The 23,227-nt window shown below is 43.5% G+C and overlaps 1 protein-coding gene and 1 pseudogene across 4 annotated transcripts in view; one reads left to right on the top strand and one right to left on the bottom strand.

Annotated features, from left to right (window-relative positions):
- XPO4 (exportin 4) overlaps positions 1 to 9,259 on the bottom strand; it is a 116,137-nt gene extending 106,878 nt beyond the window's left edge. For 2 of the 4 annotated variants that reach the window (XR_004263410.1, XM_032260119.1), the window contains exon 1: positions 8,888 to 9,082. Coding sequence is in view for 1 of the 4 variants with exons in the window: in XM_032260119.1 (XP_032116010.1) it covers positions 8,888 to 8,956 (69 nt within the window). In the remaining 3 variants the exon portion in view is untranslated. Of the gene's footprint in view, positions 1 to 8,887 lie in introns of all 4 variants that reach the window. The other 2 variants (XM_032260120.1, XM_032260121.1) reach the window with 2 other exon arrangements.
- A 13,134-nt stretch (positions 9,260 to 22,393) lies between these two features.
- LOC116537903 lies at positions 22,394 to 23,104 on the top strand (annotated as a pseudogene).
- Positions 23,105 to 23,227: the final 123 nt, after the last annotated feature.

Genomic DNA, 23,227 nt, shown 5'->3' with positions numbered 1-23,227 from the left:
CTGAGGTCAGGAGTTAGAGACCAGCCTGGTCAACATGGTAAAATGCCGCCTCTACTAAAAAAACAAAAATTAGCCAGGAGTGGTGGTGTGTACCTGTAATCCCAGCTACTCTAGAGGCTGAGACAAGATAATGGCTTGAACCCGGGAGGCAAGGGTTGCAGTGAGCCGAAATCAAGCCACTGCACTCCAGCCTGGGCAAGAGAGTGAGACTCCATCCCAAATAAAATAAAAACACATGCAACATTGAAATTTACTAAAATGGAGTATTAATTTGTGGTCCAATATTTTTATACTGTAAAAAATTCAAACTATATTAAGCACTCCTTCCATTTGCAATCTCATTGCCTATGCGGCCCTTCTTAGAAGTTTAGTATAGGCTGGGCACAGTGGCTCAGACCTGTAATCCCAGCACTTTGGAAGGTCGAGGTTGGCGGATCACCTGGGATCAGGAGTTTGAAACCAGCCTGGCCAACACATGGTGAAACCCCGTCTCTAATAGAAATACGAAAATTAGCTAGGTGTGTTAGTGCGTGCCTGTAATCCCAGCTACTCAGGAGATTCAGGCAGGAGAATCACTTGAACCTGGGAGGCAGACATTGCAGTGAGCCGAGATTAAAAAAAAAAAAAAAAAAAAAAAGGTGGTACGTCAAGTCCCCAAACCCCCACAGACTTCCAGATATATACACACATATATATATAATGTGTATATATATATATATATTTTTTTTTTCTTTTTTTCCACCACAACCTCCAACTCCCGGGTTCAAGCTATTCCCCTGCTTCAGCCTCCTGAGTAGCTGGGACTGGCTACACACCTGGCTCACTTTTTGTCATTTTGGTAGAGATAGGGTTTCACCATGTTGAACAGGACGGTCTCGATCGCCTGATCTTGTAATCTGCCAGCCTTGGCCTCCCAAAGTGCTGGGATTACAGGCATGAGCCACCGTGCCTGGCCTATTGTCTAATCAATTAATTTTTCTTCCACCTCAAAAAAGGGTGAGGAGGAAAGAGAAATTTTGATTGACATTATATTCAATTTACAGATGAAAATTTACAGCCTCAATCTCCTGAGTAGCTGGGATTACAGGCACACGCTAACACACCCAGCTAATTTTTGTATTTCTAGTAGAGATGGGGTTTCACCATGTGTTGGCCAGGCTGGTTTCAATAAGGGAGGAATTGCCACCTTAACCGGGTGGACCTTTCAGACCAAGAACCATAGACTTCATTTAATTCAAATCTTTTATATTCCGCAAATACACTGTGTCATGTTCTTCATAAAAGTGGCACGTTTCTTATCAGTGCCCTATAATTTATTTCCACAGTTTTTCTTTCTAATAGAATGGGACCTTTTTCTAATTTTAAGCTGATCACTGTTGGCATAAAGGAAATCTTGCAATTGGTTTATTTATCTTATATATGGTCATCTTTCCAAATATCTGGTGGTTCCAACAGTTTTTTAGTTATTTTGCTTAAATGTTTTTTCCGGAATGTCATATCACCTGCAAATAATCCTTTTTTGGCTTTGCTTTCCAATATCTGCACTTACTCCCTTTTTTTATATTATTGTATCAGCTAGACCCTCCAGAAGGTGTTAAATAAGTTATATTAGGACTCCGTTTTACTTCTGAGGACATCATCATTTAATACATGGTTTCAGATAACTATTTGTTACCATATTAAGAATTCTCTTCAATTCCTAGTTTTTCCAATATTTTTAATCATAAAATGCTGTTAACTGCCTTTCAGGTATCTATGAATGATTTCAAATGTCTTTTCACATTTCTTCTCTGGATCACTGGCTATGTTCCAACTAGTTTGACGCAAGTCCAACTGCAAATACACATTTAATTGAATTTGAAATATAAAGTTCCCATTAACTAGTTTTTTTTTGAGAAAAAGAATTTTGTTAGTGCCAGTTTTCTAACATCTAGTGCCACCGCAGGTACTAAAAGACAGGGATAAAGCCGGGCACAGTGGCTCACGCCTGTAATCTCAGCACTTTGGGAGGCTGAGGCGGGCGGATCACAAGTTCAGATCAAGACCAGCCTGGCTAACATAGTGAAACCCTGTCTCTACTAAAAATACAAAAATTAGCCAGGTATGGTGGTATGTGCCTGTATTCCAGCTACTCAGGAGGCTGAGGCAGGATAATCACTTGAACCCAGGAGGCAGAGGATGCAGTGAGCCGAGATTGCGCCATTGCACTCTAGCCTGGGTGACAGAGCGAGACTCCGTCTCAAAAAATAAATAAATAAAAAGACAGGGTTGAAATAACCAAAAATGTATACTCACTATAATACATCTTTCAAATAAGAAAAGTAGATTCAATTAATTAAAATTTTCATTTTTATGACATGTATACTGTGGTTACAAAAAAATAAAAGCAGTGTACCTTATACATTGAAGGGCTCAGGAAATCTCTACTATATAAATGCTCAAATATTCCTCAAACTCACTGTATTTCCCAAAACTATATTTTCTCAAACTATCTTCCCCAAAATATCTCTCTCTACCTCGGATATCGTTTATCATGATTCAGCTTAAGGGTAACCTATTCCAAGAAGCCCTTTCTCAGTCCCCATTTTAGTCTGAGATAGATGTTTGTACCTGCTTCTATTATAACATTACCAACCAACAATTGCTAATATTTTTGCTGCTCTCCATTAAACTACGTACTCCTTAAAAAGAAGGTGCTTCTTCTGTCTCCTTAGCATATACAGCATAGTGCCTTACATGCAGTGTTTCTATATGCTGAAGAAATGTTCTAAAACAAATCAATGGCCAGAGACTGGATTCCAGATCCAAACTAGCTATATGACAACAGGCAAATCATTTACCATCTCTGAATATCAGGCTTTCTCATGTATTTATTGATTTTATTTATTTTTTTGAGACAGAGACTTGCTCTGTAGCCCAGGCTATGGTGCAATGACACGATCTCGGCTCACTGCAACCTCTGCCTCCTGGGTTCAAGTGATTCTCTGGCCTCAGCCTCTCGAGTAGCTGGAATTACATTACAGGCATGTGACATCACACCCAGCTAATTTTTGTATTTTTAGTAGAGACATGGTTTTACCATGTTGGCCAAGCTGGTCTCGAACTCCTGACCTCCAGTGATCCACCTGCCTCAGCCTCCCAAAGTGCTAGGATTACAGATGTGAGCCACTACGACTGGCCAGGTTTTCTCATTTATAAGGTTTAGGAGTATCTCATCCTATTTACTTCACAAAACTGATGAGAATCAAGTAAGACAAGCAGTTTTGTACGGGACTACAGATGTGCAAGTATTTTCGAAGATATTAACCAAATTCCACTACAATAAAATCTATGAAAACCAGTCATGAATCTCATTTATTAAAGTTGGATTTACACTTACTAAATCCATCCTGGTTTAAAAACAAATGTATGGACCGGGCACAGTGGCTCACGCCTGTAATCCCAGCATTTTGGGAGGCCAAGATGGGCCAATCACCTGAGGTCAGGAGTTCAAGAGCAGCCTGACCAACATGGTGAAACTCCATCTCTACTAAAAATACAAAAATTAGCTGAGTGTGGTGTCAGGCACCTGCAATCCCAGCTACTCGGGAGGCTGAGGCAGGAGAATCCCTTGAACCCGGGAGATGGAGGTTGCGTTGAACCGAGATCGCACCACTGCACTCCAGCCTGGGCGACAGAGCGAGACTGTGTCTCAAAAGAAAAAGAACAAGATATGAAAATTACTTTTCTATAATGTATCAGTTAATATATGTGCTCTGCACTATCTTATATTATCACTGCACACAATCACTAAGGACAATCCAAAACAACCTAATGAAGCCAGGGCAACAAAACCAAGAATATTCAAGACAATAAAGCACTCTTTGGACCACAAATGAATGTGGCATCAATACTATAAGAACACTAAACTTTTAGGCCAGGCGTGGTGGCTCAAGCCTGTAATCCCAGCACTTTGGGAGGCCGAGGCGGGTGGATCACGAGGTCAAGAGATCGAGACCATCCTGGTCAACATGGTGAAACCCCGTCTCTACTAAAAATACAAAACATTAGCTGGGCATGGTGGCGCGTGCCTGTAATCCCAGCTACTCAGGAGGCTGAGGCAGGAGAATTGCCTGAACCCAGGAGGCGGAGGTTGCAGTGAGCCGAGATCGCGCCATTGCACTCCAGCCTGGGTAACATGAGTGAAACTCCGTCTCAAAAAAAAAAAGAACACTAAACTTTTTAATAATCTTATCTCTAAAATCAAAACCCCTCCTACATTTTAGTATACAGGAAGATGTGTATAGGTTATATGCAATTACCATACCACTTCATAAAAGGAACTCAGCCAGGCATGGTAGCTTATGCCTATAATCCCAGCACTTCAGGAGGCCAAGGCAAGAGTATCACTTGAGTTTAAGACCAGCCTGGGCAACATAGTGATTTCCTCTCTCTACAAAAAAATATTTTTTAAAAATTAGCCATTCAAGGCTGCAGTGAGCTATGATCATGCCACTACACTCTAGCTTGGGCAACAGAGACCTTGTCTCAAAAACTTAAGTATCAATCCACAGTAAGTGTTCATGGGTGGAGGCGGCTCCTGGAACTAATCTCTCATGGATACCGAGGGACGACTGTACTACTTTATTTGGCAGTTTATCCAATAAACTAAATGGATTGAATATAGATATAACATTTAGACATTTTCCATCAAGTAATAAAATGTAACATTTATAGTATATGTTGACTGAGAAGCAACATGGCTGAGTATAAACAATTTAAAAAAAAAAAAAAAAGTATAAGTTCTGAAAGGGGAGTCTGGTGATCTCGGCCTGGATCACTTACATCATTAATTTGCTCTGTGACCTACCTTGGGTAAGTCACTTCTACCTCTTTGAACCTCAGTTTCCCCATCTGTTGAATGGAAGGGAGAATGCTTAGACTCAGTTTAGTTTTCAGGGTCTCTAGCCTCTCAGAGATGCTGATAAAAGCTGTAGACCCTATTAATAAAAATGTATGTTTACACCAAAAAATTTGTTACAGTTTCCTTCTGACATTCATCCTAGACTTCCTAAGACCTCTGTACTAAAACATCTCTTAAGATTGTTCTGTGTTCAGTAACACAGTGAGGTAAAAAGAAAAAAGAAAAAAAGAAAAAAAAGGAAAAAAATTTAAAATTAAAAAAAAAAATTGTTCTGTGTACTAAAATTCTGTGTTGATTTCCATAAAAGAACTATATGAGCTACCTAATGAAAAATTAAGCAAGCTGGGCGCAGTGGCTCATGCCTGTAATCCCAGCACTTTGGGAGGCTGAGGCAGGCGGATGACCTGTGGTTGGAAGCTCAAGGCCAGCGTGACCAACATGGAGAAACCCTGTCTCTACTAAAAATACAAAAAGTATCAGGGTGTGGTGGTGCATGCTTGTAATCCCAGCTACTCGGAAAGCTGAGGCAGGAGAATCACTTGAACCCGGGAGGCAGAGGCTGCAGTTAGCCGAGATCGTGCCATTGCACTCCAGCCTGGGCAACAAGAGTGAAACTCTGTCTCAAAAAAAAAAAAAAAAAAGAAAAGAAAAAGAAAAATTAAGCAAAAATAATTACAGAATACATCACTAACTGCATTTTGAATCTCAAAGCATATTAACAGTTAAAATACAACAAGTTTCCATAAATAAGATTTATTCAGACCCACAGATGGATAAATGCTAAAATCATTGTTTAAAATATGGCATTTTAATGCTAAATAATTGAAGGAACATTAACAGCTTTAATTAGCCCTAGATTAATTAATTTACCTCCTTTCTGATCCCACTATCCTACAGCTTAAGAAAGGCCAGGCCAGGCGCGGTGGCTCATGCCTGTAATCTCAACACTTTGGGAGGCCAAGGTGGGTGGATCACCTGAAATCAGGAGTTCGAGACCAGCCTGACAAAACATGGTAAAACCCCATCTTTACTAAATCTAAAAAATTAGCCAGGCATGGTGGTGCATGCCTGTAATCCCAGCTACTTGGGAGGCTGAGGGAGGAGAATCACTTGAAACCGGGAGGCAGAGGTTGCAGTGAGCCAAGACTGCACCACTGCACTTCAGCCTGGGCAACAAGAACGAAACACTATCTCAAATAAATAAACCACAGACTGGTAACAAACAAACCAGAGTTTGAGTCTCTACTCTACCCCTTGCTATGTAAATTTGTGAAGATTACTTAGCATCCACGTTTGAGTTCCTCAGCCTGTAAAATTGAAAATGAGAATAACAGGGCAAGGTGGCTCAAGCCTGTAATCCTAGCACTTTAGGAGGCAGAGGCAGGCAGATCACAAGGTCAGGAGTTCAAGACCAACCTGACCAACATGGTGAAACCCTGTCTCTACTAAAAATACAAAATTAGCTGGGTGCGGTGGCACACACCTATAGTCCCAGCTACTTGGGAGGCTGAGGCAGGAGACCCGCTTGTACCCGGAAGGTGGGGGTTTCGGTGAGCCAAGGTCATGAAACTGCACTCCAGCCTGGGCGACAAAGCGAGACTCTGTCTCGAAAAAAAAAAAAAAAAAAAAAAAGAAAATGAAAGCAATAATACCTACCTCAGTACTACCTCCAGTACTAAATGGAAAAAAAGAAAATGAAAGTAATAATACCTACCTCAGTATTACCTCCAGTAGGAGAGTTACTGGAGAGAAAATATGTAAAGTGCTTGGCATAGCACCTTGAACATAGTATGTACTCAATAAACGGTAGCTACGATTAATAATAATAATTTGGAATACAGCTTTCATATTAAGAAATAATATAATAACTGCTACTCTTACACATCTTTGGAACAAATTTCTGAATAAAGTGGCAATTTTCAAAAACATCATTTCCTTTTTTTTTTTTTAAAAGGAGTCTCACTCTATAACCCAGACTGGAGTGCAGTGGCATGATCTCTGCTCACTGCAACCTCCGCCTCCCGGGTTCAAGTGATTCTCCTGTCTTCGCCTCCACAGAAGCTGGGATTACAGGCGCCCGCCACCATGCCCAACTGGTTTTTGTATTTTTAGTAGAGATGGGGCTTCACTGTGTTGGCCAGACTGGTCTTAGACTCCTGATCTCAAGTGATTCGCCCGCCTCAGCTTCCCAAAGTGCTGGGATTATAGGCGTGAGCCACCTCGCCCAGCTGTAGCTTTTTGTTTTTAATAACACAACAATTTTTTTCAATGCTCCTCTCCTCTGGAAAGATAAAAAGCATTTAAACAAATTATTTATACAACATATGACAGATGGGGTAGAGTGAAAAGACACACAGCTTTAACGCCAGACAGAACTGAGTTCAAGACCTAATTCAGCTACTTACTAATTGTGTAACCCAGGCCACTTAAACAATTTCTCAACCTTGTAAAGCTGTTGCAAGGATTAATAAAATATGTAAAGTATGCAAAGCATCAAGCCCAATATCTAGCACTCAGTAAACAGTACCTACTACTATTCTTCTCACCTACCCCTTATAGGTGATTAAAGTAGCTTTGCCAGGGAAGAGGGAAAATACTGGAAAGCACAAATACTAGTTTGTATTAAACCAACGATGAAGGACACTGATTTTACCTGATCAATGTAAGAACTAATGCCGTGTTTTGAGTGGCCTCCTCCTTCCAGAATCTAATAGAAACAGAGCCCCCAGCTCCTAGGAAATTTTCAGCAATTTTAGGAAACGCTCTGTCAGGGAATTTTAAGAATCTTGTATTAAGGGGAATACTAGCTAGTTATTTCTGGACTTAATTTGCAAAAGTGTGAAAACCTTCGCTAGTCTGTTTTGTGACAAAACGTACATTAACTTTATTTACAATAAAGAAAGTAAATCCTGCTTTTATAAGACTTCTCGATTGCAGAAGAAACAAAAATACCTGGCGTAAAATATCAGAACTACAAACTATGCTAGAATTAGTTCAAATGTTCTTAAATGTGATGCTCAAACACCCTAACACTGAACCATAAGGAAAAAAGTCCAAAAAGGTAACAGAGCGGGATGCATACAATTCTTAGAAAGTCTGAATCAATCCAGCTATCAAATGAACCTCTCTTCCAAAAACATCTACAGACACCGAAGTCATAATTTACAAAAACAAAGCTGAGCCAGCAAATACAAACACAGTTTACTGAGTAACTGAATGAAGTTGATCCTTACTTCTCCCTGCATGTAATACTTTTATCCTTTGACTCGGCCTTCTCAAATTCCCTGAGTAAACAACCTCATCAAACTGTTTATTGTAGTGTAAGCTTGAAGTCAAAGAGTAGCATAGACTCAGTTCTCCAAATCGCGGGCGACTTAAGGAGCTTAGCACTGGACCAAGTTTTGCCCCAATGACCTTGGTCTCAACGATTCCCCTCCCTCCCTGCTGCCGGCCCTTCCACGTGCTGCCGGCTGCAATTACTCCAGAGGTGGCTGCATGTCAGAGAAGCGCTAGAGGATCCGAATGCACAGGAAACAAGGACTGCTAACAACACCCGAGCTGTGCCATCCATTCCCTCTCGACACCAACTCCCCAGGGGCGCGCACACAGCCCCACAAATTTGCCCTAGCGAAGCCCTGCGGGGATAACCCCAACTTCCTTCCCCGCGTCTTGCTCTGCGACCCAGTCTGCGGGGCAGGGTGTAAAGTGAAGAAATTCTCTTTGCTACACTACACCACTACATTCCCACGCCCGACTGGGGTGCTGAGCAGCCAGGGGAAGGGGACAGCCCCTGGAAGGAGGGGACGACTGCAGGAGGAAAGTAGGATGAAGAATCCTGCGCCACGCCACCGCCACCTCCTCCTCCACTTCCAGACTCCCTGGAGGCCCTTGCCAATCGCCAGCCCAGTGGGCAGCAAGGCCTGGCGTGGCAGGGCCAGCCGGGGGCCCGCGAACCCCGGGATCTGAGGGGCGCGGCGTCCTCACCATGAGAACTTTAGCCGCGTTCTCCAGCTGAGCGATCACTTCTGGGGGCCCCAGCGCCGCCGCCATCATGGTCTCTCTTCAATGACGCGCCATGCGCTGCATTCTGGGAGCGGGCGCCGGGGCCGGCCAATCGCCGCCGCGACCCCGGAGCCTCACGCGCTCCCAAGACCGTCGCAGCCGCTGTCGACGCCGGCGTCGCGGTCTCAGCGGGTCTGGCAGGGCTGCCGGGTTCCGGGCGGCGGGGAGGGGACTAGCGTGAGCCCGGCCGCCGCGCTGGGGCGAGGGCGGCCGCAGCCGGCGTCGGGCGAGGCCCGGGCTGTCTGCCCAGAGGACTGCAGCCGCGCGCCCAGCTAGGCTTCCGGCCCCGCGCATGCGTGGTGTCCGGCGCCCCGGCCCGCTCCCCACAGCCCTGGGACGACCCGCCCCGGGACCCGCAGAGCCCGGACGCCAGTCCTTTCCCTAGGTTCTCAGCCGTGCGCACCGCCTCCCCTGGCTCCTCCTTGCCCTTCCACGCTCCAGCGCCGTGCAGGATTCCCTAAACTTGGAATCGCTCTCCCCATTTTCTCCTCCTGAGAGCGCACCTCCTTTCAGAGCATCTCTGTCTCCTGCTTCTCGTTCCTTCTCGCCATGGGAGAACATTCCAGGATAGAACGCTTCGTTTTCTTTCATTTTTCTTTTTTCTGGGCTTTTGTTTTTGTTTTGAGACAAGGTCTCACTCTGTCGCCCAAGCTCACTGCAACGTCCGCCTCCCGGGTTCAAGCGATTTTCCTGCCTCAGCCTCCCGAGTAGGCCGGATTACAGGCCCGCACCACCGTGCCCTGCCAATTTTTGTATTTTTAGTAGAGACGGGGTTTTGCCATGTTGGCCGGGCTGGTCTCGAACTCCTGACCTCAGGTGTCCGCCCGCCTCGGCCTCCCAAAGTTCTGGGATTACAGGTGTGAGCCACTGCGCCTGGCCGAATGCTTCATTTTCTTAGTGGAGGGCCTTCTGCAGGAGAATTGTCCAGATGTATTTGGGCAGTGAGTCGCGGCGAGACCCTAGGAGGAAAACTCGTCTTTAGTTCTTGCCGTTTTCACTCTTGCTGGCTCACATAGGAGAGGGAGAAAGCAGGGACAGGAAAGCCTGGCCTTGACTATCTGGCTTCTCAAATGCAGATCAGCTTTGTCACCTAGGCGCCGTGGCTCACGCCTGTAATCCCAACACTTTGGGAGACTGAAGTGGATGGATCAATATGGTGAAACCTTGTCTCTACCAAAAATACAAAATGTATATATATATATATATGTGTGTTTATATATATACATGTATATATATACACACATATATGTATATATGTGTGTGTGTATATATACATGTATATATATACACATGTATATATGTGCGTATGTATATATATATATATGAGCTGGGCATGGAGACATGCACCTGTAGTCCTAGCTAATCAGGAGGCTGAGGCAGGAAAGTCACTGGAATCCATTAGGCAGGGGTTGCAGTGAGCCCAGATTGTACCACTGCACTCCAGTCTGGGTGACGGAGCAAGGCTGTGTCTCTAAATAAATAAAGGACAAAGGACTTGCATAGACATTCCTCCAAAGAAGATATACAAATGGCCAACAAGCATATGCTAAGATGCTCAGCATCACTAATCATTGGGAAAATGCACATCTAAACCTCAATAGCTGAACACAGCAGCATGCACCTACAGTCCAAGCTTCTTGGGAGGTGGAGGCAGAAGGCGGGACCCTGTCTCTAAAAAAAATTTTTAATAAAAATAAAAAACCACATGAGATATCATATCACACCCATTAGTATGGCCACTGTGGAAAGAAAAAAATAGAAAAAAAAGTGGGCCGGGCGCAGTGGCTTGCGCCTGTAATCCCAGCATTTTCGGAGGCCGAGGTGGCTGGATCACCTGAGGTCAGGAGTTCGAGATCAGCCTGGCCAACATGGCAAAACCCCGTCTCTACTAAAAATACAAAAATTAGCTGGGTGTGGTGGCACGTGCCTGTAATCTCAGCTACTCAGGAGGCTGAGGCAGGAAAATTGCTTGAACCCGTGAGATGGAGGTTTCAGTGAGCTATGATCATGCCGCTGCACTCCAGCCTGGGTGACAGAGCAAGACTCGATCTCAAAAAAAAAAAAGAAATAAGCAAGTGTTGATGGGTATGTGGAGAAATTAGAACCCTTGTACATTGTTTGAGGGAATATAAAATGGTGCTGTAGCAAATAGTTGGGCAGTTTTGGCAGTTCCTCAAAATGTTAAACATAGAATAACCATATGATCCAGCAATCCCATTTTTGGATATCTATCCAAAAGAACTGAAAGACACTTGTACACCTGCGTTCACAGCACCACTATTCACAATAGCCAAAAGGCAAAGCAAACCAAATGTCCATTGAGGGATGAACAGAAAAAATGTGGTCTATACATACAATAGAATATTAGCCTTAAAAAGAAAAGAAATTCTGACATATGCTACCATCTGAGCAAACCTTTTGAATGTTATAGTAAATGAAATAAGCCAGTCGCAGAGAGATAAAATGCTGCGTTCACCTATATGAGATACCTAGAATAGTCAAACTCATAAAAACAGAAAGTAGAATGGTGGTTGCCAGTGGCCACAGGATGGGGAGTTGTTCAATGGATGTAGAATTTCAGTTTTCTAAGATGAAAAAGTCCTAGAGGTCTGCTGCACAATGATTTGAATATACTTAACAGTATTGAACTGCATACTTCAAAATGGTTTAGATGGTAGGCTGGGAGCCATGGCTCATGCCTATAATCCCAGCACTTTGGGAGGCCGAGGCAGGCAGATCACTTGAGGTCAGGAGTTCAAGACCAGCTGGGCCAATGTGGTAAAACTCCATCTCTACTAAATATGCAAAATTTACCCAGGCACAGTGGTGCACGTATGTAGTCTCAGTTACTCAGAAGGTTGAGGCAGGAGAATCTCTTGAACCCAGGAGGCAGGGTTGCAGTGAGCCAAGATTGTGCCACTGGACTTTAGCCTGAGTGACAGAGCAAGACTCCATCTCAAAATATATATATATATTTTTAATCTATTTTCATAATATATCTGAGATGATTTGCCTTTTCATTCTATTTTTCCAGTTAACATTAGAGTTTTCTAGAGGCTACATGATATGTAATATCAAAATAGATTGAATATAGAGACATATATGAAAATTCATCTCAGAAGGGGGTAGCTGCAATCTGGGTGTGGTGGCGCATGCCTGTAATCCAGCTACTCCTGAGGCTGACAGGCAGGAGAATCGCTTGAACCCAGGAGGCAGAGGCTGCACTCAGCTGAGAGCGCGCCACTGCATTCCGGCCTGGGCAACAGAGCAAGACTGTCTCAAAAAAAAAAAAAGTAAATTCAGTTACCTTCTGTTAAGGCAGACATTACGCCAGACACAGTAGCTCACACCTGTAATCCCAGCACATTGGGAGACTGAGGCAGGCAGATCACCTGAGGTCAGGAGTTCAAGACCAGCCTCGCCAACATGGTGAAATACTGGCTCTACTGAAAATACAAAAATTAGCCGAACATGGTAGTGGGTGCCTGTAATGCCAGCTATTCGAAGGCTGAGGCAGGAGAATCACTTGAACCCGGGATGCAGAGGTTGCAGTGAGCTGAGATCACACCACTGCACTCCAGCCTGAGTGACAGAGAGAGACTTTGTCTCAAAAAAATAAATAAATAAAATAAATATATATATATATGTTAACTTGTAATCAGCTTATTACTGTATGAATTAATAAATATTTAAAATGTTTTATTACGATAAGCACAAATAAATAAAACTCACATATGCTGTACAAAAGTCTTTTAAAGCCACAATAAGGTTTAGGTTTTTATGTTTTTGGGGTCATAATAAAGTTTGACTTTTTTTCATTTTAATTGCTTTAATATTTTATTGTTAACATCCCGAATATTTAGGGATACCTAATTTTTTTTTGAGACAAACTCTTGCACTGTCGCCCAGGCTGTAGTGTAGTGGCTCAATCTTGGCTCACTGCAATCTCTGCCTCCTGGGTTCAAGTAATTCTCCTGCCTCAGTCTCCCGAGTAGCTGGGACTACAGGAATGCGCCACCACATCCAGCTAATTTTTTTTGTATTTTTAGTAGAGGCGGGTTTCACCATGTTGGCCAGGATGGTCTCAATCTCCTGACCTCGTGATCCACCTGCCTTGGCCTCCCAAAGTGCTGGGATTACAGGTGTGAGCCACTGTGCCCAGCCCAGACAAGGCTTTTTGTATGACATGTCTACTAGGCAACTCTTAAGAGATTTTCTGATACTTTCTACTTTTTCTCCTTCTGTTCCTGGCATACTTTATCCTTTGCAGTGCTTCCTGGGAAAGTGGGTTATACACACTAGGCCCTTCTGAACGTGGCTTTCTATTCACAGGATAAAGCACCGTTTCTTCAGGGTGAATCTCATGCCAACAGATCAGCCAGTCTGGCAGCCACAGGGCGAGGGCAAAAGCAGCCTCCTTGCCTGGCCCCTCCCTGGGCATCTGCACAAGACCCCCAGAACAAAAGCTGGAAAAACTCCCCACCCAACCTGACGGTTTCCAAGCATAACCTGTAGACTGAGAAAGGGACTCAACTTCCAGTGAGTCCCTTGTCATTACTTGTTTTTTTTTTTTGAGACGGAGTCTCACTCTGTCTCCCAGGCTAGAGTGCAGTGGTGCTATCTCGGCTCACTGCAGCCTCTGCCACCTGAGTTCAAGTGGTTCTCATGCCTCAGCTTCCCGAGTAGCTGAGATTACAGGCGCCTGACACCGTGCCTGGCTAATTTTTGTGTAGTTTTTCAGTAGAGACGGGGTTTCACCATGTTGGCCAGGCTGGTCTTGAACTCCTGACCTCGTGGTCTGCCGAGGCTGCCTCCCAAAGTGCTGGGATTACAGGCGTGAGCCACCGCACCCAGCCTCATCATTGCTTTTTTGGTTTTTTGTTTTTGTTTTTTATTTTTTTGTTTTTGTTTTTTATTATTATTTTTTATTTTAATCTTAATCTTCATTATTACTTTTTAAGAATGTAAGGAGTTCCAAAACAAAACCTTTGAGAACCACTGTAGCAGAGGGCTCATTGATTTGGAAGGGTATCTTCTGACACTTCCACCTAGTGAGGAGCACTGCGTTAGCCAAGAGTGTGTTTGTTTGCTTGTTAATTACAGAAGTCAAGCTCTGCTTCAGCAGGGCTGGCCCCACTGCCCCAAAGACCAGACACAACAGCTGCACTCTGGCCCCAACCCTGTGACACCATTCCTGCCTCCTGCGAGGATTTTTATCCGATTTCTCTCCCAACAAAGCTTAAGACTCTCTCTTCTCAAAGACTGCCCTAAGCAGCTCTTCTGGCTCTGTTGCTACACATTTAGTTAAAAGGAAGTGTCATATTTGAAGTTCTTTTTGTAGCCTTAAAATAATTCATTATCCAGACGGTCATGGGGGCTCACGTCTGTACCCCTAGCACTTTGGAAGGCCGAGGTGGGAGGATTCCTTGAGCCCGGGAGTTCCAGACAAGCCTGGGCAGCGTGGTGAGACCTCATCCCTACAAAAACTACAAATATTAGCCAGGTGTGGTGGTGCACACCTGTGGTCCCAGCTACTCCAGAAGCTGAGGTGGGAGAGTCCCTTGAGCCCAGGAGACAAAGGTTACAGTGAGCCGAGATTGTGCCACTGCACTCCAGCCTGGGCAACAGAGCAGGACTCCGTCTCAAAAAAAAAAAAAAAAAAATTATTCTCGAAAGTTCAAAATTCTTCTAAATCTGGCAAGTAAATGGTACAAATTTCAGGTTTCATGGATGTAAATAATAACAACCTGTAGAACGTAACAGAATTAGATAATCCTATATGCTTTATACTATTTAACTTGTGACCAATTTATGTAGAGACTCTCCATGGATTTTACTGACATTTCAAGCTTCAGTTTTAAGCATTTGACATGTCCAAAATAGTGCTCAACATATACATTGAACATAAGGCTGCTCAATATCTTTTTGTTGGTTTAACATGCAATCCACAAATAGTAGGTGCCCATATGGTTCAAGAACAGAGTAAGCTATGCCATTCAAGGGTGTTATGTTGTTTTGTTTTGTTATGTTATGTTTTGGATGGTGGGAGACATATGCATATTTGACTTAATAGAAATTTGCCAAATATTTCTTGTTTCTAAGTGACTGCGTAGGCTCAACAGCACCTTCCTGGAAAACACAGATATAAAAAGAAATAACTAAAAGAACACATTGCAGTTTGCAGGTGGCTTGATTTAAAAAACAAAACAAAACAAAACACCTACTCTCATCTCCATGGAAACGGCATGCCAAAAAATGTTGCGGACCCTTAAAATGAGCACACATCTCACTTGCAAAAGCACATCACCAGCTCCCTCTGCTGTTCTCTGGTTTGATTTAGAACTCAGAGAAGCTATAGCACTTTTTTGACTAAAATACTATGTAGAGTTCAGGATAATTATATTCTAGATTAGACATAGGCAAGCACATCAATATCAGTACATTCTGTGGTATATGCCGGAGTGAAGGAAATCAAATCATCAAATACATTTGCATCGGAATATTTCTGCATACTCTCTTGTTTTAGTAGCTCTGTTTTTGTTTCAACTACAATCATGTAACCTATTATTGCAAAGAAATAAGACTTGCAACAGTTATATTTTTACATTTATATAGTATAAACTCCCATGACCTAGAAAAGAAACATGCAAAAAATCTACTCAACAAAATTCAGATGATCTCTGAAAAATATATGCGTGGAAGATCAGAGCAGAGCAACTAAATTCCATTTAGGGAGTTCTAAAACCTTTTGTCCTGTTTTGTTGTTGTTGTTGTTGTTGTTGTTTGTTTGTTTTTGTTTTTTGAGACGGAGTCTAGCACTATCACCCAGGCTGGAGTGCAGTGGTGTGATCTCAGCTCACTGCAACCTCCACCTCCCGGGTTGATGTGAGTCTTCTGCCTCTGCCTCCAGAGTAGATGTAACTGGGATTACAGGCGTGTGCCACCATACCCGGATAATTTTTTGCATTTTTTTAGTAGAGACGGGGTTTCACTATGTTGGCCAGACTAGTCATGAACCCTTGACCTCGTGATCTCTCTGCCTCGGCCTCCCAAGGTGCTGGGATTATAGGCGTGAGCCATCGTGCCCGACCTGTTTTGTATTTTCAGTTTTTACCATGTTTGCCAGGATGATCTCAATTTCCTGACTTCATGATCCACCTGCCTGGGTCTCCCCAAAGTGCTAGGATTACAAGTGTAAGCCACCGCGACCACCCATGCTTGGGGTTTTATAGAGGAGCTTGAGAAGGCAGTGTCTGATTTACATAGGCACGAGAGATTGGTCAAACAGGTATGCCATTTGCAGAGAGTGTGAAAATGCTGGCCATCCCACCCTAATCTTTTATATGCAGATGGGGCCTCTACCAGGCCGGCACCAGGTTGCCTGCTTCTTTACTGCACACATGGTTGACAAACAGAACAGAAGATGGAGCATCCAGGCTGAACATGCCTAGCCCCCAGGTAGCCTTTTCCTATTAGCACAGCTACAGGCATTCACCTGTGCAAGCTTCCAGCTTGCTTGTGTGTGTCTGCAGCTCGATTTTACAGGCTGCTCTTTGTTAGAAAACAAATGATTTGGGGCCTGCTTTTCATGAAAAGGAAAGCCTTACTGAGGACTCTTACCCTCACTATCTGCTTAAATAATTTCTTTGTAACTCCTGTTTCAATAACAGCTGCTATGTGATTGTTTGTGTTACAGGTTAGTTATCTGAATTAATCAATAATATTACTGATAACAAATAAAAGGAATAATAAAAGGAAACTATTATATGAAAAATGGGCATCCATTGGACAATTTAAAAATAATGTTTCTACTGGGTGTGGTGGCTCACATCGGTAATCCCAGCACTTGGGAAGGCCAAGGCAGGAGGATTACTTGATGTCAGGAGTTTGAGACCATCCTGGGCAATACAGTAAGATCCTGTCTCTATAAAAAAACAAGAAAATTGGACAGGCATGGTGGTGCAGCTGTAGTCTTAACTACTCAGGAGGCTAGGTGGGAGGATTGTTTGAGCCCAGGAGACTTGAGGCTACAGTTAGCTATGATTGCATCACTATACTCCAGCTTAGGTGACAGAGAAAGGCTTTGTCTCTTAAAAAAAAAAAAAAAAAAAAAAAGAGAATAATTGTGCCGGGCACGGTGGCTCATGCCTGTAATCCCAGCACTTTGGGAGGCCAAGGCAGGCGGATCATAAAGTTAGTAGTTTAAGACCAGCCTGGTCAATATGGTGAAACCCCATCACTACTGAAAATACAAAAATTAGCCCAGCATAGTGACACGTGCCTGTAATCCCAGCAACTTGGGAGGCTGAGACAAAAGAATTACTTGAACCCAGGAGGCGGAGGTTGCACTGAGCTGAGATTATGCCACTGCATTTCAGCCTGAGCGACAGAGTGAGACTCTATCTCAAAAAAAAAACAAAAAGAATAGCCCAGGCCTGGTGGTTCACACCTGTAATCCCAGCACTTTGGGAGGCTGAGGCAGGTGGATCACCTGAGGTCAGGAGTTCAAGACCAGCCTGACCAACATGGAGAAACCATCTACCAAAAAAAAAAAAAAAAAAAATAGCCAGGCGTGGTGGAGCATGCCTGTAATCCCAGCTACTCAGGAGGCTGAGGCAGGAGAATCACTTGAACCTGGGAGGCGGAGGTTGCGATGAGCTAAGATCGAGACATTGCACTCCAGCCTGGGCAACAAGAGCAAAGCTCCATCTCAAAATAATAACAATAATAACAAAAAAATAATGTTATGTGTGTTTTTTTGGTTGTTGTTTTAAGACAGGGTCTCACTCTGTTGCCCAGGCTGGAGTACAGGGGCACAATCTCAGCTCACTGCAACATTTGCCTCCTGGGCTCAAGTGATCCTCACCTCAGCCTCCTGACTAGCTGGGACCACAGGTGTGCACCACCATGCCCAGCTAATATTGTCTATATTTTTGTAGAGACGGGGTTTCATCATGTTGCCCAGGCCGGTCTCCTCAGCTACAGTAATCCACCCACTTGGACTCCCAAAGTGCTGGGGTTGCAGGCATGAGCCTGCTCAGCCTAAAACAATAATGTTTTGAGGGCAATTTCTTTAAATTATTTTTATGTTTAGCACCAGTTATGGAGTTCCTGATTTGCTCACTTTATCTACTGGAACTCAGAAGCTGGAGTTCACTAAATCTATGCCTTGACAATACCAATTCAAACTTCTTTCAGTTCACTAAGATAAGGAACAAGATCCCCCATGGAGAAATAAAGAACAATTATCAAAGACAAATTGTAAACATCATTGAAACTTAAGAAAAGGTCACGGGGGGGAGTGGAAAAAAAAGAAAAGGTCACATAACATTAGCTTCTTCCTCAGACTTTGAAAAACAAACACTTGTTATTAAAAATTTTTAGATCACATTAAAAATTTTAAAGTTAATTAAAAATTTTTAAATCACATTAAGTGATTCCTATAGCACTTGAACTATCTGATTGTCCAAGGACTAAATGTTTTAAGGCTTTTTGATGAGCTAAGGAAATTATTCTCTTTTATTTTGCTCAAATAATCCTTCACATCTTTAAGCGATGAGGTAAAAGTGTGAGATTGGTTCCCTTCCTCCCCCTGCCCCGCTCTGAGACAGGGTCTCTCTCTGTCCCTCAGGATGGAGTGCAGTGATCCAATCGTAGTTCACTGCAGCCCCAACCTCTTTGGCCCAAGCGATTCTCCTACTTCAGTTTCTTGAGTAGCTGGGACCATACATGTGTGCCACCACACCTGGCTAAGTAAAAAAAAATTATAGAGATGGGGTCTCCCTACATTGCTCAGGCTGGTCTTGAATTCCTGGGTTCAGTTGATCCTCCCACCTCAGCCTCCCAAAAGTGCTGGGATTACAGGTGTGATCCACCACACCTGGCCTAAACTTATAATGGTTTTTTTTGTTGTTGTTGTTTTTGTTTATTTGTTTGTTTGAGACAGAGTCTCCCTCTGTCGTCAGGTGCCAGGCTGGAGTGCAGTGGCACGATATCAGCTCACTGCAATCTCAGCCTCCCAGGTTCAAGCAATTCTCCTGCCTCAGCCTCCCAAGTAGCTGGGACTACAGATGCACGCCACCATGCCCAGCTAATTTTTATATTTTAGTAGAAACAGGGTTTCACTATGTTGGCCAGGATGGTCTCGATCCCTTGACCTCATGATCCGCCCGCCTCGGCCTCCCAAAGGGCTGGGATTACAGGTATGAGCCTACGTGCTGGGCCAATTTATAATGTTTTAAAAATATATTTGACCTACTAAACTTTACTTATTTATTTATTTATTTATTGTATTTTTTTTTTTTTTTTTTTGAGACGGAGTTTCACTCTTGTTACCCAGGCTGGAGTGCAATGGCACGATCTCGGCTCACCGCAACCTCCGCCTCCTGGGTTCAGGCAATTCTCCTGCCTCAGCCTCCTGAGTAGCTGGGATTACAGGCACGCGCCACCATGCCCAGCTAATTTTTTGTAGTTTTATAGAGACGGGGTTTCACCATGTTGACCAGGATGGTCTCGATCTCTTGACCTCGTGATCCACCCGCCTCGGCCTCCCAAAGTGCTAGGATTACAGGCTTGAGCCACCGCGCCCGGCCTCTTATTGTATTTTTTTGAGATGGCATTTCACTCTGTCACCCAGGCTGGAGTGCAGTGGCATGATCTCAGTTTACAGCAACCTCTGGCTCCCAGGTTCAAGCAATTCTCCTGCCTCAGCCTCCCGAGTAGCTGGGATTACAGGTGTGTGCCACCACACCCAGCTAATTATTGTATTTTTAGTAGATATGGGGTTTCACCATGTTGGCCAGGCTGGTCTTGAACCCCTGACCTCAAGCAGTCTTCTGGCTTCAACATCCCCAGCGACGTACTAAAATTTAGAGCAGAATATTCCAGTTAGCACAATAGTTAGCCTTTCTGCCTGACCGGATACTTCGAAACAATCAACACATTAATTTTGTAGAGAAAACTATAGAATATGGTGACATTTTTTTTTTTAAGAGATGGGTCTTGCTGTTGTTGCCCAGGCTGGAGTGCAGTGGCTATTCACAAGTGCAATCCCACTGCTGCTCAGCACTCGAGTTTTGACCTGCTCCGTTTCCGACCTGGGTCGGTTCACCCCTCCTTAGGCAACCTGGTGGTCCTCCGCTCCTGGGAGGTCAAACATGGAGACATTTTAAAAGCTAAAAAATATTCACATAGAAGGAAAGTCATGGAAAGAATAACTATAAATGACTGATTAACATACGAAAAATGTTTAAGTTCACTAATATCCAAACAACTGGGATTTTTCTCTATCAAATTGACATGTTTAATTTATTTTTTTTTCACTTTTGTTTTAAGTTCTGGTTACACGTGCAGGTTTGTTACAGAGGTAAACCCGTGCCATGGTGGTCTGCTGCACAGATCACCCCGTCACCTAGGTATTAAGCCTGGCATTAATTAGCTGTTCTTCCTGATGCTCTGCCCTCTCCCCACCAACAGGCCCCAGTGTATGTTATTCCCATCCATGTGTCCATGTGTTCTCATCATTCAGCTCCCACTTGCAAGCGAAAACATGTGGTGTTTGGTTTTCTGTTCCTGCATTAGTTTGCTGAGGATAATGGCTTCCAGCTCCATCCATGTCCCTGTAAAGATATGATCTCATTCCTTTTTACAGCTGCATAGTATTCCATGGCGTCTATGTACCACATTCTCTTCATCCAGTCTATCACTCATGGGCATTTGGGTTGATTCGTCTTTGTTATCGCAAATTGTGCTGCAATGAACATACTTATGCATTTTTTTTTTTTTTTTGAGTTGGAGTCTTGCTTGTCACGCAGGCTGAAGTGCAGTGGCATGATGATCTCAGCTCACTGCAACCTCCTCATTCTGGGTTCAAGCCATTCTCCTGCCTCAGCCTCCCCAGCAGCTGGGATTACAGGTGTGCACCACCACACCCAGCTAATTTTTGTATTTTTAGTAGAGACAGGGTTTCACCATGTTGGCCAGGCTGGTCTCAAACTCCTGACCTCATTATCTGCCCACCATGGCTTCCCAAAGTTCTGGGATTACCGGCATGAGTCACTGTGCATAGCCCATGCATTTATCTTTATAATAGAATGATTTATATTCTTTTGGGTATATACCCAGTAATGGGATTGCTGGGTCAAATGGTATTTCTGCCTCTAGATCTTTGAAGAATCACCACACTGTCCTCCACGATGGTCAAAGTAATTTAAAGTCCCACCAATAGGGAAAAATTGTTTTTTTTTTTCCTCCACAACCTCGCCAGCATCTATAGTTTTTTAAACTATTTATTTATTTATTTTGAGATAGAGTCTTGCTCTGTCACCCAGGCTGGAGTGCAGTGGTGCGATTTTGGCTCCCTGTAACTTCTGCCTCCCAAGTTCAAGAAATTCTCCTGCCTCAGCCTCCTGAGTAGCTGGAATCACAGCCTCATCCCACCACACCCAGCTAATTTTTGTATTTTTGGTAGAGATGAGGTGTCGCCAGGTTGGCCAGTCTGGTCTCAAACTCCTGACCTCAGGTGATCTGCCTGCCTTGGCCTCCCAGAGTGCTGAGATTACAGGCGTGAGCCATGTGTCCGGCTGTTTTTTCACCTTTTTCTTTTTTTTTTTTTTTTTTCCCTGAGATGGAGTTTCATTCTTGTTGCCCAGGCTGCAGTGTAGTGGCATGATCTCGGCTCACTGCAACCTCTGCCTCCTGGGTTCAACCGATTCTCCTGCCTCAGCCTCACCAAGTAGCTGGGATTACGGGTGCACACCACCATGGCCAGCTTAAGTTTTGTATTTTTAGTAGAGATAGGGTTTCACCATGTTGGCCAGGCTCTTGTGAAACTCCTGACTTCAGGTGATTCACCTGCCTTGGCCTTCCAAAGTGCTGGGATTACAGGCATGAGCCACTGCACCTGGTCTCAAATTGACATTTTTTAAAGATAACCTGGGCACAGTGGCTTGCACCTATAGTCCCAGCTATATGGGAGGCTCAGGTGGAAGGATGGCTTGAACCCAAGAGACTGAGGCTGCAGTGAGCTAGGATCCTGCCACTGTGCTCTAGCCTTGGTGACAGAGTGAGACGCTGACTCTAAAAAATAAATACACAAAGATTTTTAAAAATAAAGACAGCCTGGGCATGGTGGCTGATATCTATAATCCTAGCACTTTGGTAGGCCAAGGTAGGCAGATCACCTGAGGTCAGGGGTTCAAGACCAGCCTGTCCCACATGGTGAAACCCTGTCTCTACTAAAAATACAAAAATTAGTAGGGCATGGTGGTGCATGCCTGTAGTCCCAGCTACTTAGGAGACTAAGGCAGGAGAATGACTTGAACCTGGGAGGCAGAGGCTGCAGTGAGCTAAGATCGTGCCACTGCACTCCAGCCTGGGCCACAGAGGAAGACTGTCTCCAAAAATAAAAAGATAAAGATAGTGGACGTCATGGCGGGTGTGCTGAAGACCACTGGCCTTGTGGGATTGGCTATGTGCAGTACTCCACACTAGAGGCTAAGAATACTGTACACAAAGATTCTTGATGGTCTTGAGGATATCCCTAAAAATGCAGCATATAGAAAATATACAGAACAGATTATAAATGAGAAGCTGGCTATGGTTAAAGCAGCTGAACATGAACTAAGTCTGGCAAGAAAAATGGTGCTGTGGAAAACATGGGAGCCAGTAGTGGAAGAGCCTCCTGCCAATCAGTGGAAATGGCCAATGTAATTATTAAGTGATTTTGGTGGGTTGATGGGAAACTGATGTAATTAAGTATTCTGTTCTATTAAGAACGTGTTCATATTATTGACATAATCAAGAAAACTGATATAGAAAATATCTAGGAAACTGTTAAAATTAGTGATTATGATAATTCAGTCATGTGAATCCATTTTTGATTTGTAAAGTAGTCACACAAATTATTTCAAAGATGATATTTCTATGAACAGAGATGTCATGGGAAGATTTGAGAATTAATTAGAAAAATTCCTACAGATCTTCAATTCCTACAGATCTTCAATGTAGAGGCCATAATAAAAAAGTAAAGTTTCTTTAGTAGTATGTTCAATATATCATTCATTTTAAAAAATTATTCTGAAGAAGAAAAGAAAAGGTCCTTAATTATTATGGTCTAAACAAATTTATAGATCACTTTTTGAGGTAAAAAATAAGAGTGATATTTTCTTTTTTTTTTTTTTTTTTTTTTTTTTTTTTTTTGTGCGGGGTTTTTGCTTTTTTTTCCCAGGGTGGGGGCGCAGGGGCGGGTCCTGGGCACCCCCA

Source organism: Sapajus apella, unplaced genomic scaffold, assembly GCF_009761245.1.
Source record: "Sapajus apella isolate SASKATOON/1434 unplaced genomic scaffold, GSC_monkey_1.0 scaffold114, whole genome shotgun sequence".
NCBI classification, from domain to species: Eukaryota; Metazoa; Chordata; class Mammalia; order Primates; family Cebidae; genus Sapajus; species Sapajus apella.
The sequence above is the reverse complement of the archived record's forward strand: the minus strand, read 5'-3'. Positions and strand labels throughout refer to the sequence as shown.